This window comes from Sminthopsis crassicaudata, chromosome 1 (genome assembly GCF_048593235.1).
Source record: "Sminthopsis crassicaudata isolate SCR6 chromosome 1, ASM4859323v1, whole genome shotgun sequence".
Classification (NCBI taxonomy): Eukaryota; Metazoa; Chordata; class Mammalia; order Dasyuromorphia; family Dasyuridae; genus Sminthopsis; species Sminthopsis crassicaudata.
The window spans coordinates 444,209,283-444,228,177 of record NC_133617.1 but is presented as its reverse complement, the minus strand read 5'-3'; the positions used below and the strand labels follow the sequence as shown (position 1 = coordinate 444,228,177).

General features: G+C 35.7%; 1 protein-coding gene across 1 annotated transcript in view; it reads left to right on the top strand.

Moving 5' to 3' along the window:
• Positions 1–18,895, top strand: part of SYK (spleen associated tyrosine kinase) — a 178,803-nt gene that overhangs the window by 80,191 nt on the left and 79,717 nt on the right. The window contains 1 exon segment of the mRNA XM_074280678.1: positions 10,262–10,422. Coding sequence (XP_074136779.1) covers positions 10,262–10,422 — 161 coding nt within the window.

Sequence of the window (18,895 nt, the reverse complement as noted above, 5' to 3'; positions counted from 1 at the left end):
AGATATAAAATTTCCCTTTATTACCACTTTAGCTGCATCCCACGAATTTTGTTCTGATGTCTCATCGTTGTCATTGTCTTGGGTGAAATTATTAATTATTTCTATAATTTGCTGTTTCACCCAATCATTCTTCCCCTCACTCCCACCCCGAGGCTGGGGTTAAGTGACTTGCCCAGGGTCACACAGCTAGGAAGTGTTAAGTGTCTGAGACCAGATTTGAACTTGGGTCCTCCTGAATTCAGGGCTGGTGCTCCATCCACTGTGCCACCTAGCTGCCCCCCAATCATTCTTTAAGATGAGATTATTTAGTTTCCAATTACTTTTTGGTCTATTTACTCCTAACTTCTTGTTGAATGTAGTTTTTATTGCATTGTGATCTGAGAAGAAAGCATTTACTATTTCTGCCTTCCTGCATTTAATTTTGAGATCTTTATGTCCTAATATATGGTCAATTTTTGTATAGGTTCCATGAACTGCTGAGAAGAAAGTATACTCCTTTCTATCACCATTCAGTTTTCTCCAAAGATCTATCATGCCTAATTTTTCTAATGTTCTATTTACCTCCTTGATTTCTTTCTTATTTGTTTTGTGGTTTGATTTATCTAGTTCTGAGAGTGCAAGGTTGAGATCTCACATTATTATAATGTTGCTGTCTATTTCTTCTTGCAACTCTCTTAACTTCTCCTATAGGAAGTTAGAGGCTATACCACTTGGTGCATATATGTTTAGTATTGATATGGCTTCATTGTCTATGCTACCCTTTAGCAGGATATAGTTTCCTTCCTTCTCTCTTTTAATTAAATCAATTTCTGCTTTTGCTTGATCTGAGATAAGGATGGCCACCCCTGCTTTTTTGACTTCACTTGAAGCATAATAGATTCTGCTCCAGCCTTTTACCTTTACTCTGTGAGTATCTCCCTGCTCTAAATGTGTTTCCTGTAAGCAACATATTGTAGGATTCTAACTTTTGATCCAGCCTGCTATCCATCTTCGCTTAATGGGAGAGTTCAACCCATTCACATTTACAGTTAAAATTACTAATTCTGTATTTTCTGCCATCATATTATCCTCAGATTATGCTTTTTTTCCCTTGTCCCCCCTGAACCCCTTCCCCAGTATCAAATTTATGGACCCCACTTTTTAGTATCCCTCCCTCCTCCTTTTAAATCCCTTCCCCTTTCTTGTACCCTTCCCTTATTACTATTTTCCTTTTCCCTTTCCTCTCCCCCGTTTTAATGAGGTGAGAGAGAATTCTCTGAAAGAGAGTAAGATTCACACAATGTTCCTCCCCTTCTCTAAATTCCCTCAGATATGGTAAATTTTCTTTGCCTCTTCCTGGCATGTATTTTCCCTCTTTTTAATCTCCCCTTTTCCCGTTTTTTGATACTATCCCCTTTCTACTTCCCCCCTTTTTTATGTTATATCAGTAAAATCAAATTATGCATGTGGACTTTTTGTATATCCACAACAGAAATACAGTTCTCAAGAGTTCCTTTTACCTTTTGCTGCTTCTCTTGAATCTTGTCGTTGGAAATTAAATTTTTTGTTTAGATCTGTTTTTTTTCTTAGAAACAAATGGAATTCCTGTGTTTCATTAAATGTCCACCTTTTTCCATGGAAGAAAATGCTAAACTTATCTGGGTAGTTTACTCTTGGCTGCATTCCAAGTTCTTTTGCCTTTTGGAATATCAAATTCCAGGGCCTTCAGTCCTTTAATGTGGATGCAGCCGAGTCTTGAGTGAGTCTTATTGTGGCATCTCGATAATTGAATTGTTTTTTCCTGGCTCCTTGCAATATTTTTTCCTTAGTCTGATAGTTCTGGCAGCTTAGCCACTATATTCCATGGAGTTTTTTATTTTATTTTATTTTATTTATTTGTTTGTTTGTTTGTTTGTTTATTTATTTATTTTATGGTCTTTTTCAGAAGGTGTTCGATGAATTCTTTTAATGCCTATTTTCCCTTTTCTTTCTATTGTCTCTGGACAGTTCTCTTTGATGATTTCCTGTAAAATAGAATATAGGCTCTTTTTTTTTTTTAATCATAATTTTCAGGACATCCAATGATCCTCAGATTATCTCTCCTAGATCTATTTTCCAGGTCTATCAATTTTCCCAGTAAATATTTGATGTTATTCTGCAGTTTTTCATTTTTTTGATTTTGTTTGACTGATTCTTGGTGTCTCAATGAATCATTCATTTCTATTTGTTCAGTCCTGATTTTTAATGAGTTATTTTCTTCATTCACATTTTTTAGTTCTTTTTGTATATGTCCAATTGAGTTTTTAAATGAATTATTTTGCTCTGTGGAATTTTTTTCCATTACACTAATTTTTTTTAGTGAGTTATTTTCTTTTTCCATTTCATATATCCTACTTTCTTGAGAATTCTTTTCCAATTTAGAAATCCTACTTTCCTGTGACTATTTAACCTTTTCCAATTCACAAATTTTGTTTCCCTGCATTTCCTGTGAATTCTTTATCTTTTCCAATTCAAATTTCAGAATGTTGTTACTCTCTAGCATAGTTTCTCTTTCTTTTGCCCATTTATCTTTTAACTCTTTTTTCAGGTCTTTAATAGTCTTTTCTAGGAGAGAGTTATGGGATGGGGGGCAGGTAACCTTCCCTTCAGGGTATTATCTGGAGACTGTCTGCTGTTAGCCTCCTCAGGGTTAGAAATCCGTTCTTTTTCTATACAGAAGCTGTCAATCATTCTCTTCAATTTCTTACTCATTTTTAATAACCTGTGGGGTCTGCTTTATGAGTAAGGGGTTCCCAGATTCCTCTACACAACTGAGATATGGGAGGCAGCTGTCTTGTGAATAGGGTGGAAAAGGTGCTCTGGGAGAGAGTTCCCTGTCTCCCCACTGGAAGTGATTCAGAGCCGGGATGCGAGGTGTGCCCAGTGAAGGACCCCCGCTTTGTAGCCTAGCGATTCCCCTAAGGCTAGAGGCTAAACAGTGAACAGGTTCACAACCTCATGCCAAATCCACCCTCACCCCCAATCCCACCCCCGCACTGGGGCCTTGGATATTAGCAGCTGACTGGCAAATAGCCCTGGTGCACAGACCAGAAGTATCTCTGCCCCAGGAAGCACAGTCACTGTTGCGGAGGTTTTGCTGCTGTGGAAGTTCCACTGCCTCAGGCTGAGCCCCCCATTGTGAGATTAGAGGCTGCCCCGGACTGTGTCCACCCCCGCCCCACACTGCCTTGCAGGTTCTTAATTGCCCCAAGTAAAAGCCCTGGACAGCAGAAGGTGTGCCTCAATTTGTTCTGTCTCACTTCTGGTTTGGGGTAGAAATAGCCAGCTTCTGGGTTTTTTTGTTGTTTTTTTTTTTTTTAAGTGGCTTGACTTCTCTGCTGGTCTGTTCTTTTGCAAGCAGAGTAGAGCTATCAGCCTATGCCAGAATCCTCTGTCTCAGTAGCTTTTCTAACCCCAGAGGCCTCTCCAGCCTGATCCACACAGTAAGCTAGCCTTTAGTCTATCTCCATCTGTGCTGGTCCTTTTCCCCCTCCCTTCATTACAGACCTTTTCTGACGAAGTTCCAGATTCTCTTCAGCTGGTAAGTTGTTGTGTTTCTAATCTTCGTGATTTTTACCAATCCAGCATTATTTTTGAGGCTGAATTAAATAGGTGGTATTGAGGGTAAGAGAGAGCTTAGAAGTTTGTGTGTATCTTCTCCACTATCTTGGCTCCACCCCACCAAGGATTTGGATTTTAACACCTGGCTATTCTTGTGGTGATTAATCTGCTGAAAGGAAGGCTGCTTCAAGACCTCCAGAAAACCAACCAAGAACTACAATAACCTTTCCATATTCACCTTCAAATAACCATAAAATAGCACCCCTAAACAGAACCAGCAAAAAAGCAGGTTGAGACGATCTTTTAGTTCAAGAAACTTGAAAGATCAGCAAGAAATATCTGTCTCATTTGGGTAAAGGGGGAATATAGTCCAGGACAGGAAGTGTCCCAGCTAGGCATTAGCAAGCCTAACCTTAGCAAATCAGAGAGAGATCCTGAGCCATAGTATGGTAGGGTAGGCAAACTGATATCACCTCATCCTATATGCCTCAGTATAGTCAGGGGAACAGCCAGGTTGAGCAAGAAGGAACTAGTATACCTGGTGACTATTGAAGCAGTAGGGCAGGGACATTGCTGACTTTGGGCATTTGCAGGAAAGTGGAGTTTTTTATTTTGGGTTTCGAGTCAGAGGGGAGAGCTGAGGTAAAGCTAGAGACACCATCTCCTCTCCCTACCACAGGATTTTAGAGATTTAAAAAAAAAATTGAACAGGTAAAGAAGAAAGAACCATACCATAGAAACCTTGGAAGACAGGGGTTCATCTTCAAAGGAGAACAGTGAAGTAAAAAAAGCCTCTTCTACTCCAAAGGATAATGTTAAATGGCTACCTGCCCCAAAAGAACTTATAGAAGAACTAAAAAAAACTTTAAAAATCAAGAGAGAGATTTAGGAAAAACCTTAAAAATAAAATAAAAACCAAGAAAAATCAGGAACTATTGCCAACAATACCTTTATCAGGCATGTATAATAAGACTGGAGGAAAAGTGAGACTCACCTTTAAATTAGAACAAGACCAGTTGTGGATTGGCACTAAAGAGCGAACTGAAAAATTACCCATGGGTTCCATTAAAAATGTGGTCAGTGAACCTATTGAAGGACATGAAGATTACCACATGATGGTATTTCAGTTGGGTCCCACCGAAGCCTCTTACTACTGGGTGTATTGGGCTCCAACTCAGTATGTTGTTGCAATCAAAGACACTGTGTTGGGAAAATGGCAGTATTTTTGAAAGCATGATTATGAAAAAAAAAATTAACCAACTAGAAAAGGAGATAGAGTTCTCAAAAGAGAAAACAATTTTTTGAAAATTAGAATTTGGCAAGGAGAAGCAAGTTAAGTTATAAGAGACCAAAAAATAACAAAATAAAATATAAAGAATGAAAAAATAAAACAGAATGTGACACGTCTTATAAGAAAAACACCATATCTGGATCAAGAAAAGAATAATTGGACTACCTGAAAGCTGGGACCAAAAACAAAAAAACAAAAACAAATCTTTGACATAGTAATGCAAGAAATAATCAAAGAAAATTGTCCAGCTTGACTCTTTTTATCAATGTGATTCAAGAGAGTCCAATATATACTTGTGAGGGAAAGAGCCATCCACATCTACAGAAAGAAATGAAAGAAATGAAAACTGAATGTGGATCAAAGCATAGTATTTTCACATTTTTCTTTGTTTCTGTTCTTGTTTCTTTGCTTGTTTTTTTATTTCTCATGCTTTTTTTATTTTTCCAATTGTTCTGATTTTTTTTCTTTCACATCAGGATGGATATGGAAATATGTTTAGAAGAATTAATTTGCATATGTTTAACTTAAAACAATTTGCATATGTTTTAACTGCTTGCTGGCTAGAGGAGTGGGGAGGAGAGAGGGACAACAAAATATTTGGAACACAAAGTTTTGCAAAGGTGAATGTTGAAAATTATTTTTGCATGTGTTTGGAAAAATAAGCTATTTTAAAAAAGAAAAAGAAAATTGTCCTGGAGTGATAGAACATAAGGGGAAAGAAGAAATAAAAGAAAACTTTACCGATTATTATCTTTGTGGAAAACACATAGAAATATTATTGCCAAATTTTGAAAACCCTCCCAGATTTTGCAAGAAACAAACCAAAAAAAATCAAATATGCTGGAGCTACAGTTGGAATTGCGCAGGACTAATCAGTAGCCACAATAAAAGATCATATATACAGGTAAACAAAAAAATGAGGCCTGTGTTCAAAATTATTTTATCCTGCAACATTATCCATAATATTGAATGGAAAAAAAGAGACATTCATTAAACTTGCAGATTTTCAGGACTTGCTTTCAATCAAACCCAAACTCATTAGAAAATATAAGAGTCAATATCCAAGATTAATTTCAAGGAACTTAACTGGGTCAAATAGTTTATGTGTTATGCATGGAAATGTATACAATTTAAGATTGACATCTGTAATAGGGTATCTCAAAAGAAAGATAGGAAAGAGTTGAGTATGATCTGATTTTAGAAAGCAATACTGTCTAGGAAAAAATAAAAATAGTAATTGTTATACAAATGGGGTACAAAAGAAGAGCTGATACAGAAGTATTAGAGAGGGGAGGAGGGCTTATAGTTCTGAAAATCTTACATTGGGAATGGATTAAATAGGGAACATTACTTAAACACACACAGCATATGAAAGCCTTTAAAATCTATAGAAAAATAAAGGGGGAGGAAATAGAATTAGATGATGTATAGAAAGATAGGTAGATTTTGGCAATGGAACAAGATATGTAGATTAATGGGTAAATGATAAAGGATTAGGTGGGATATAAAAAGGTTTTTAGAATTACGGTAGTAGGACAAGGTGTGTACATTAATGGGGAAGGAATAAAGGGGGGGAAAGGTTGACATAGGATAAGGTGGGGTACAGAAGGTTATTTAGATTAACAGGAGTGGTATAAAGTATGTTGATTAATAGGATTGAATTTTCCTGTCATCATAATAGCTCTATATTGTAACTTCTTTTATTTGGTCATTCTCATAGTATATATTTTTTTGGCTTTGGACTTTATAATAATTTTGAGTTTTGCTCACTTCTGGAGGATGATTTTTAACCTGAGCTTTTGTGTTTTATGTCTTAATGCTTTTTTATAGCTCAGTTTGGGGACTTGCAAAATGTTCCATGCTTCTAATTTGCTGTGATTTGTTTAGAGCTCCTGGTCTAGGCTTTGTAGTTTCTTGATTTGTGTATAACATGTGTTTTGTGGTTCAGTAAACTGTTGCTAGATTCATTTTCCATTAGCTTGCTGAAAAATATCTCCAAGTTCAGAGTGACTGAATGGCTTTGGTTTTTTTAGCCTTTGTTTTCTGTCATGGTTATTCCTTCATAGTATTATGTGAAGGGCTAAAAGTTGGAAATGCTCTTAGGTTCAGAGCTACACAGATAAGCTTTGAAATTTGTCCCTTGTTCTCTATATAGCTAGGACCTTTCTCATTCATAACCCTAAGAATTCTCTATGTTGGAACTGTGACATGGAATGGTGCTGTGTTTCCCAAGAAATTTTCATCTTCCCCAAAGTAGATAAGATCCCCTACTATTTCTTACTGCCCTGGTGATTACAAACTCTAATGTTTAATCTCAGACTTTCTACTATTTCTTGTTCCTAGAATGCTCATTTGCTGCTGCTGCCTCTGAATTTTTGATGTCTGAGTATTTACAAATCTCTCTGAATGTCTTCTAAAGTTTTTCTGGCCTTTTTTCTAAGTGATTCAAAGTTACTTTTTCTTGTTTTTTTTCTTATCAGAATTTAGTCTTGTGTGTTTTCTAAGCTATTTTGTACAGGTTGTATTGGGTGAGCTGATTAACAGTGACTCATGCCATCATCTTAACTTTATCTCCTAATGTGATAATTCTTGTGATTTTTTTTTCTTCTCCTGTTTTCCAGGTCATTTGTTTTTGCTATGAGATACCTTATACTGTTTTTTATTTTTTCAAACTTTTAATTGCTTTCAAATTTCTTGTTGTCACATGACAATTTCTTATCTCCTTGTCTTATTCTATTCAAATTTTCAAAGGAATTTGTTGAGTGAACAAGTTTTTGTATTTCATGTGCCAAGTTGTTAATTCCCTTTCCAGTTCTTTCTTCCATAGTTCTCATGCATTTTTTTCATCTCTCTCCCTCATCTTGGCTGCACTCTCCTTTCATTGATAAAAATACATCTTAAGCTCTATTTTAAAGTATTGCTTCATCTTCTCCAGGAATTCCAGTTGAATTTGTACTCAAGCCATTTTTATTTGAGTCTACATGTATATTTTTGGTGTTGATTTTTTTCTTCTGGATTTGTCTTAAATATTCCTGTCACCATAATAGTTTTTCATGGTGAAATTAAATTTTTAAAAATTTTCTTATTCTTCTAGCAATCTTCCTTTCTTAAGATTTGATGCTAAGGCTTAACTTGATGTTAAGTCTGGGCACTTTTGGAGGCAGGTCCTGGATTGATTATATTTCTGTTTTCAAGGGTACTGTTTATTATGTTATTTCAGAATCTCAAGGGACCACTTTCTTGAGAGCTTTTGGTGCTCCTAAAGTGGATTGATCTTAAGAAGCTAATTACTACATTTTCTCTCCCTGCCTGGTCTGAGTTTAGCAAGTACCTGATCTGGTTTTGAATCTGTGTAAGAATAACTTTTGCTGGCCTCAGTTACTATTACACACCTGGCACTTTCTATTGGTTCAGTGACAGAATTGCAGGTTCCCCTTTTTTTGATTGATTTTAATTTTGGGGTTCTGGTTATTATTACTCTGCAGATTTCAGAAAGGGCTAGAAACTGAAACTGAGACTTCATTCTACTTTTGGGATTTAAGCCTCACTTTTGTAACTTCTTTCTTAACTTAAACAAAAACTACTGAATTTGAGTCCCAGAACTGAATAATGGGATATAAAACTGCATTTGGCTTTTCTTCACTGTGTTGCTGTCCTAATGTGAGTATGGAAGTATCTCACTATGAATCTGGGACCTCCACTTTCGCTATGCACAGGTTCTCCTTGCTTTGAAGTGATTTATACATGCCATACTCCTGTCTAGACTTTATCTCTAGCATCTGTAGGAACCTGTGATATCTCTTTTTGCTCAGCTTAGAAAAATGATCTATAGCTTTTTCTCGGATTTCTACATCAAGATTCATTTTGAGGCATTAAAAAATTTTTTTAAAAGACTTTTTGTGGGGTGGATATCTGGCCATACTGCTTCCTCCTATTCACACTATCTTTCCTCTGCCTAGCAACACTGTCCTCTTTTTTTAAGTCTGTTAAAATTTTGCTCTTTGGGGGCAGTTAGATGGCACAGTGGATAGAGTACCAACCCTGAAGTCAGGAGGACCTAAGTTCAAATCTGGCCTCAGATACTTAATGCTTTCTAGCTGTGTGACCCTGCACAAGTCACTTGACCCTAATTACCTCAGGGGGAAAAAAAAAGAAAAAGAAAAAAAAAAAGAAAATTTTGCTTTTCCACACTCAATCCTTATCATACTCCTATCACTATGGCCTTTATTCTACTAATCTGCTCCTGAACAAAGTTAGACAAAATAATGAAACTGCTGAGTCCATTAAAATTTTTATTATATAATCTCAACTGGATCCTCATTGTAGCAAGGCAATCTTTTTAATATCTTTCTAATCTATTCACTAACTACTTATCACAGGGGTTTTTTGTAATGTTTTCTTCTCTAAAATATAATCGTTCTCTGGGAGCATGTTTCTTAGGGAGCTTCTGGAGGCAGCCTTAATTTCAGTTCAGTTCAATAATCCCAAATGCAGCCAGGAGTTAAAGTCCAGATCCTCTATTGTGTCCTTCAAAATCTTGAATCCTGGGGTCCGGTTAGCTTTAGTAGAGGCCCAGCTTTCTCCTTGGTTCCAAGAGCTCCCTCCCAAATCTCCAGCCAGCACAAAGGTAGAATCTGGAATGAATCTTGACTCCTCCTCCAAGAGTGTGAGATTGTGGGATTGTGGGCTTCTGTGGGCTTGTGGGTCTCTGACTTAGTCTCCCGGAAGTCAATCCTAATTGTGAATCTCCTGGAAGTCCCCAGTTTATATATGCTCTCCAAAGGTATGAAGTCCAATGTGTGAACTCCTTTCAAGGTGTGAATTAAGCACCTTGTTTCAAGTTTTGGCCCATAATAGTTTTTGAAAAAGTTTTTATTCAACCTCAAACTTCTGTCTTTCATCTGAGAAACTGTCCTCATATGTCCTTGTGGTCCTAATATTAAGCACCTGCTAACATTCTTGGTTCTGAATACATAAAAGCAATAAAACAGTCCTTGTTATGAAGGAAAGCTCATTGTATTGTAGGAACATATATATTGAAGGAATGTGTATAATATATATAATAAAGAAAATTAAGAAAATATATAAGTTCTAACAAATCAAGAGAAAGGGAGAGTTTAAGGTAGTACCTGAGTTGAATCTGAAAAAAAAAAAAAAAAAAGGATAATAATTGTGAGAGATGGCAATGAAAAGTATATAGGGAGAGTTACTTGTGTGAATGTGGAAATGAAGGGGTCTAGTCCATGAATAGACTATTGGAGAGTAGGCTGAAATAAGGAATTCTTAAAATTGAGTAATATGAAGTTTTCTCGTTTTTGATAATGAATTTTTTTAAAAATTATTTTAGGATAATAAAAGATAATCTTTCTTATCATACTACTCTCCCCACAGGGTCAAGCTCTTGAACAAGCTATTATTAGTCAAAAACCTCAGTTGGAGAAGTTGATTGCTACCACTGCTCATGAGAAGATGCCATGGTTCCATGGGAAAATCTCTAGGCTTGAGTCTGAACAGATTGTCTTAATTGGATCAAAAACAAATGGAAAATTTTTGTGAGTATTTTTCTTTAGAAACATTGATGATCAGTAGCAGCTTGGTTTTTTTAATCTATATGAATAGGAAGGTGAGATAAGAAGAGATTTTTTGAATAATACCCTAAAATCATATAGAAGCTTAACGAGCTCTTGAAATTTAATTGAGGATAAATGAAAATTTTGTAGAGAAAATATGAAAACCTCCATGTTTTTCTCATTGTAGTACTACAATGAACTTTCTTTGGTGATAATTAAAGAAAATATTATTAAGTTGTATCACATTCTTTTGATGTCAAATACAGGTTGCTTAACATTCTGTACATATACACATTCATAGTCATATTTTCATGATTCTTTTCCTAAATGATTTCAGGATTGTGAACACAAGGTAGTATGAAGCAACAGGAAGTAAAGAAAAAGAACAAAATCAAACCAAATCCTTTGAATGATTTTTTAAACATTTTATGAAAAACACTCATGTCTGATTAATTAGAATCAGTGCAAGACTACAAAAAAGAATTTATACATACATATAAATATATATTAAACTTAGGGGAATTAGTCAAAAACCTTTATCCTTTTTCATATTAGGTTAAGTGAGAATTGAGTGGATTCTCTACTTTCCTTAAGGTGAGCATTTGTTTTTTACCCTCATAAAATCTGTATGTGAATACTATTATGACAAAGCATTCCATAGTCAAAATTGCCCTTAAATTTTAAATGAGAAAGGATAATTCACTCATTAGAAGGGCAGCTTTACAGTTATAAAGTTATTGAGACATGGAGTTCAGGTACTGAATGTGACCCTTTCTGGTTATGTGGTCTTTGGAAAAGTCATTTTCCTTCTCAAAGCATAAAGCAACTCCCTCAAACTACAAATTATACAACTGATGTTCTTCATCAAGAGAAAGCCTTTCCCCACTAGAATTTCCTTGGACTCATGAAATCACAGGTTCCATAGTCCTAAAATTAATTATGTGTTTTTTTCTTTAAAGAAATAAACTTGTCCTTTAATACTTTGTTGGTTTTGTGATAATATGAATGTAGGTACTTCTCATAGTGCAGATTACATTCGTCTTCCTATTCTGTATAACTCTCATATTCTGTACATCTCATAAATTCTTTAGAGCATCCCCCAATATATTAAGTAGCCTTTCTCTAGGTCTCTTGATGTTATATGAAAAACAATATAGCATATGATTTGTTAAATATTATTCATCACTTTATTCAATGACCACACTAACTTCTTTTTAGGCCATACATCATTTTGGTAGCATCCTTGACAAAAATTCTTGTTCACATAGTTAAAAATAGACTGTGGCCAATTAACATCTACAATTGAGTGACCTGAAATCTTCTTTCTTCTGAGTTTTAATACTGCATTATTTTTAGCTATATAGATAGAATTTTAGAATATGAATTTTTTTTAAAAATGGACTTTTTTTTGAGTGAAAAGAGTGGGTTATTAGAATAGCTGCTCAGATTCCTAAATGCAATCTATATTAGAGAAATCTTCTCTGATCTTCAGCCTCATCCTATCAAATGGTTCTTTTCCCCTGTTTCCTTTAAACTTTTCCAACTCTCCCATCAAACAAAAAGAAAAAAAGCCTTCTGTAAATCATACCATGCCATCAAACTATTATTCTCTATTTCTCCTTACTTTCTTAACTAATTTCCTGTAAAAATTATTGATACTCTCTGCTTTCATTTCTTCTTTTCTCAGTCAACCCTTTATAATTTGATTTCTGACTTTATCACTCAGCTAACACTTTGCTTTGTACAGTTACCAAGTGATCTCTTAATTCTCAGTTTTCATCCCCTTTGACCATTCTCCTGCATTTGATGCAGTTGATTCCTTTCTCTCTCTCTCTTTCTCTCTCTCTCTCTCTCTCTCTCTCTCTCTCTCTCTCTCTCTCTCTCTCTCTCTCTCTCTCTCTCTCTCACACACCCACACACCCACACACACACCCACACACACACACACTTTCTCTCTCTCTCTCTCTCTCTCTCTCTCTCTCTCTCTCTCTCTCTCTCTCTCTCTCTCTCTCTCTTAAATAAGAGCATTTACTGTATTCTCTACTAAGCTTTTGAGTTTTGAGAACATAACTAAATTCTGGAAAACCTTCACAACAGAAGCATATAAGTACAATGAACATTATGAAGCAGATATGAACAGCTGGGAAGAACTGTAACCAAGAGCTAACTGATTGAAGAGAAATTTTCAGCTATATTTTTAGTAAAAAAAAAGAAAAAAAGGAGGTTTGGACAGGAGCTTCAGATTGAACAAGACAAAAAATATCCCAATACATACAGTCTTGGCTAGATTGTAACAGAATGGAAAGAGGATTTCTATAATACAAAGCTCTCACTACAGCACACTGTATATACTGGTGTTCCAAGCCTTCCCCTCTTCCTACCAAGGCTGCCACTTGGATTATTTGCTGATGTAGAAGTAGCTCTTCCCCTTGATCCAATCTTTTTATAGGGCTGTTATGTCTGAGTGTCTGCTCGGTATACAAGGCAGTAAAGGTCCACCAGATCATCAATGAAATCAAACAACTGACTGATATCATTTGGGATGGAGGGATTGTTGGGTTTCATTCTCTTCAGATGCTCTTCATACATTTTACAAACTTTTGCCATTCACTGATTCATTATCATTATCAGCATAAGTTCAGCCTTCAGGCTTCTTGGTAGGTTGTACCAACAAAATGAGACTTCATTTCCAAATGTAAATTGTTCCCTGCATTACTCCCCAAATCATCTCTTGTAACATAGTGCTGAGCTCCACAGCTGCCGCTGCTACCATGACCAGAGCACATGAGCTCAGCCACAACACTACCAGCAGCCTTGACTACTTTCTCTTAATGGTTAACTCTCTTCTGAGTTTTTGTGACATTACTCTCTTTTGAATCTTCTCATTTCTTTGACTGATCCTTTTCTGGGTTATCATCTTAGATATCATCATAGTCTGTAGCTCCTCATTGTATACATTCCTCAAGGTTTTAGTGTAAGCCTTCTATTCTTCTAAATTACCCCATATTAATTTATACTTTTTTATACACTGTCTTGAATAAAGCCTTTTTAAGTCTCCCAACCCCTAAATACTTGTGTTTTTCTTTGAAGCTAAATTGAATTTAACTACTTTGAACACTTAATGCTGTATGTATTTTTATATGTGTTTGATGTTCTCAATATTAGTATTGCATACTTATTGTAAATAGAGGCTGTTTCATTTTTTTGTACTTATATTCTCAGTACATAGAAAACTGCCTGGCACATGTTTGATTGTTTTGTTCAATTGTTTTCATTATGTCTGACTCTTCATGACCCCATTTAGACTTTACTTGACAAAGATATTTGAGTCATTTGCCATTTTCTTCTCTAGCTCTTTTACAGATGAGGATCTGAGGCAAATAGGATTAAGTGACTTGTTCAGAAACACATTGCCAGTGTACGAGGCCAGAGATGAACTTATAAAGTTGAATTTTCCTGACTCCAGGCCTGGCTGTCTGTCCACTGAAGCATTTAGCTGTCCACTTAATAAATACATGTCTGTAATGTTCTCTTCTCTAAACTATAATATTCTCCTGGAGCAGGTTTCTTGGGGAGCTTCTGGAGGGAGCCTTAGTTTCAGTTCAGTTTAATAATCACCTCAAATGCAGCCAGGAGTTAAAGTCCAGATCCTTTACTGTCTCTTTCCAAACCTTATCTCCTTCACTTGTGGCTTGGCTAGTTTTCTGGAGGCCTTCTGGATCTTGGTTTCAGAGTTCTCCACAGGACAGCCTGCCACCGCTTCTCTGCCTTCCTTCTTTCTGCCCGACTTGTAAATCTCCCAAAGTCCATCCTAGTTGAGGCTCCTAGCTTATATATGCTCTATAAAGATGTGAACTCTAAGGTGTGAAATCTCTTAAAGATGTGAACTCTAATGTGTGAACTCCTTTAAAAGTGTGAAGTCTAACAGTGTGAACTAAGTACATAAGCATTAGCACCTTGTTTCAAGTTCTGGACCATAACACATGTTAATTGATTTATAATAGCATCTAAATACCTTGTCTAAAAATCTTTTTTTCCCCTGTTTTAGCCTGTATTTTATATAAATAATAAGATCATTTACCAAAGTTATCGCTTGTATGGTCTATTAATGAATGTTGAAGGACAATGGTAGTTTTGGTTGTTGGAAAGTCTTCCTATTATGATTCAATATTTGTTTTCCTTTCTTTTTATTTAGATTGTCAGGAGACGTGATTTTTATTATAAAAGAGAATTCCTTATTGAGGTAACATTTTATTTGTGTAGATCATTAGCTCTTTTACAACTTAAAGTTTTAGGGAGCTGTATTGAGAGGTTAATTGACTTGCCCAGGGTTACCTAGCAAGTATGTTTCTTTAATTCCAAGTCTTGATTCTGAATGTGGTTCTCTATCCACCAATCAAACTGTCTTTCCTTCTTTATGCTCTCCCAAATAGCCTAGCCAACTCCTCACAGGTCAGAACATAGTATTTATTGTCTATGGGATATACTTAAATGTATAAATGGATACAATTGAGGAACAGTGTGCTCTTGCCTTGTGTAACCTGAATCTCAAACAAACTACACATTGTTTCAACCTATTATAGTTTAATTCCAAAGTTCAGGGTGTTCACTACAGTAGAAAAGCACTGACCTGTGAAAAATAAACTCTGGTTCCTACTTTGTAGATCTCAGTTACCCAATTAAAACAAAAGCAATGTTTGGGGACTTTTTAAATTATTGTTTTAGGCTTTCTAGAAAATACCTATTTGACAGATGGAAAAATGAGAAACTTTGGAAAATTGTGATCAACTGCTCCAACTCAAGGCAGAGTCTTCTCAACATGCTTATAACTTGCCTCACAGTGTTGGGCCCACTATAATTGAGACAGAATCAATGAAATTGCCTAACTTTACATACTCTTCCCTTTTCTCTATTTTGCTTCCTTGGTGAACCAGTTCAACTCCACATTGTCTTTTTCTTTTTCATTCTTAATTTCCTTAATATTTCACCAATTATACCCTGCCAAGTCTCATTCCATCATTTATTACTTTTGCATCTACCCATCTACTTTTGCATCTCCAGCTGAACAAAAGTGGAGAAATTTATATAACTGTTATGGCTGAGTCCACTGCAGATTTTTGTTGCACAAACTCAATTGGGTGCTCACTGCTGCTAGGCAATCCTTATATATACCTGATTTATCAATTTGCTATATCACTTTCCACAGATGCTTTTCCAAACTTTTCTCATCCCTCCTTAAACTTCCTATGGTTTCCCCTGTCTTCAGTTTTTTAATCTAGACTTTTTATTTTATTTTGTTATTTTATATTTTATCTTTATTTATTTATATTTGCAGAGAACTCCCTCTTCTCCATTCTCCTTTTTTTTTTTTTTTTTTTTTTTTTTTTGCTGAGGCAGTTGGAGTCAAGTGACTTGCCTAGGGTCACACAGCTAAGAAGTGTTAAGTGTTTGAGACCAGATTTAAACTCAGGTCCTCCTGACTTCAGGGCTGATGCTCTATTCACTATGGTGCCTAGCTGCCCCAACACTCTTCATTATTTTCCATCAAGCAGATGCCTTATGCCATTTTTTCCTCCTTCATCCATGTCTGATCTGATGAGGTGGCTTTCTTCTTGCTCAAGTAATCCCATTCCATCCTGTCTCTTCTAACAGATTAGTCCCTTTCTTCTCTACTTTATCACTTGTTTTTAATCTCTCCCTGTCTGGGGACTCTTTCTCTATTACCTACAAACATGTCTACGTTTCCCTCATCCTGAAAAGAAAAGAAAACAAAACAAAACAACAACCCTCCTTCACTTGACTCTGCTTCTGTCCTTTGTAGCTAAACTACTCAAAAAGGCCACCTATAATAGGTGCCTTCTCTTTCCTCTCATTCTCTTTTTAATCCCTCCAATCTTAATCATTCCACCCAATACTCCTCCCTTCAAAGTTATTGTCAAATCCAACAGCCTTTTCTAAAGTCCCATTTATTTCCACTTCTCTCCAGCCTTTGTTACAGTTGATCACTATCATCATTGATGGTCTCTTTTCTCTAGATTTTCAAGATGCTACTTTCTTCTAGTTTACCTCTCATCCATCTGACCCCTCCTCCTTTTCCTTTGCTGGATCCTCATCTGGACCACTTCCTTTAACCATAGGTGTCATAAGTTCTGTCCTGAGCCCTCTCCTTTTCTCTCTCTATACTACTTCATTAGGTGATCTCATTAGCTCTCGTGAAATTTAATTACAATCTCTATGCTGATATTCTTCAAATCTACCCTTTCCATTTCATTCTGCTTTCCTCCAATTTTCAACTGCCTTTGGACATCTTAAACTCAACATGCCCCAAACAGAACTCATTATCTTTTCCTAAATGCACTTTTTCTTCTAACTTCCTTATTATTGTTGAAAGCAAAACTTTCCTCTGAGGCTTGTAACTAAGAGTCACTTTATTCCTCACTGGCTTTACCCCACCTCCATGTCCAATCTCTCACTAAAGCCTGCTGAGCTCACCTTTGTGACATCTCTCCAGTAATCCTCCTCTCTTCTGGCACTACCATCTTGCATTTGGACTATTGCAGTAAAGTGCTAGTGAGTTTGACCATCTTAAGTCTCTTCTCTCTCCAATCCATCTTCCATTGCACTACCAAAGTGAATTTTCTTAAGTTCAGGTCTCACCATATCATTCCTCTCGCCTCACTCCTTTCTCAAACTCAAATGGTTTCCCTGTCAGCTCCAAGATCAAATACGGGTCCTCTTTTTGGTATTCAAAACTCTTCATAGTTTAATCCCTTTTTCATCTTAAATCTTTCTCCCATAACACTGTAAGATCCAGTAACACTCTCTTCTAAACCTCTGGCTTCCTTTAAATCCCAATTAAAATCCCATCTTTTAGAAGCTCTTTCCCAATCACTTTAAATTCTAATGCTCTCTTTTGGTTAATTATTTCCTGTTTATCCTGTTTATAGCTTGTCAGTATGTATTTGTTTTCATGTTGCCTCTCCCATTAGATTACAAGCTTCTGGTGGGCAAGTCCTGTCTTTTGCCTATTTTCTCAGTACTTAATGCAGTGCTTGGCATCATAGGTGCTTAATAAATATTTATATATTGATATCTCATTAGCCCTTCTTTCAGTTGTGTCCTTGACTATCCACAAGGAAGGGACACATTCCTTGACTTCAAATAAAGCCACAATTAATGGGCTTTATCTTGTAGTCTTCTTTTGTCATTATTTTACAAAGGTAAAAAAAAAAGGCTTGATAGGAGGCTATATTTCCTTTGAGATTCTATTTTTAACAATCTCCTCCACAGCTGAGATCATGCTGTTTTGCATTTGTCATAAAGGAGAAGTAGATCTGTTTCTCTAAAATTAGAGAGAAAACCAGCTTTATGTTGCATATGCCTCAGCTGGCAACCAGATTGTTCAGTATTTTTGAAGATGTTTTGTATATATGGATAAAATACATTTGAATCTAATTTTTAATTGTTCATTCCTACTCTTCGTCTTCCCAAAAGTCTTTCTATTAGTGTTGATTTCATTGGTTTTTCCATAATCTAAAAGACTACTACTATTCTTCCTTATCATGTGCTTTTCTTTTTCCTGTTCCTCATTATACATTAGGGCATTTATTTTTACTCTGTGGTTGTAAGTTCTGTTTTAGAGTGGGTGGCAGGAATGTGTGTGCCTTTGATAACATTACTAGATTTGGCATTAAAGGATTCACTTGGTATGTATGAGTTTTTGTGTGTGTGTTTGTATGTACGTGTATATGTGTGCTCATTGATAATAAATTCTACATTTATTATCCCACAATAGAGATGTTCATCTTACTTTTGTCTTAGCAAAAAATCAATTTAAATACATGGAAATGAGATTTTGCTATTTTTCGAATTATTATAAAAAATGAGCTAAACACATTGTATTCAATATCTCAAATTTTCTTAAGTTTTTGAAATGTCAACATTTTGAGACTTGGGAGGAAAATGTCAATATATCAGGATCTATATATAACCAGAAATGCTCTAAAAGTGTCTCAGAAGGAAAATGTAAAGAAAACAAAATATTATTTTTTAAAAATACTAACTTTGTATTTTCAAAATACCTACAAAAATAGTTTTCAACATTCACCCTCGCAAAACCTTGTGTTTCGAATTTTTTCTTCTTCCTTTCTTTCACTCCCTTTCCTAGACAGCAAATAATTCAATATACATTAAACATGTACAATTCTTCTATACATATTTCCACATTTTGCTGCTTAAGAAAAATCAGATCAAAAAGGAAAAAAAGAGAAAGAAAACAAAATGCAAGCAAACAACAATTAAAAAAGGTAAAAGCATTATGTTGTGATTCATATTCAGTCCCCAGAAACCTCTTCCTAGGTGCAGATGGCTCTCTCTATCAAAAATCTGTTGGAATTGGCCTGAATCACCTCACATTGTTGAAAAGTGCCACGTCTGAAAAACAAAAGATTCTTCT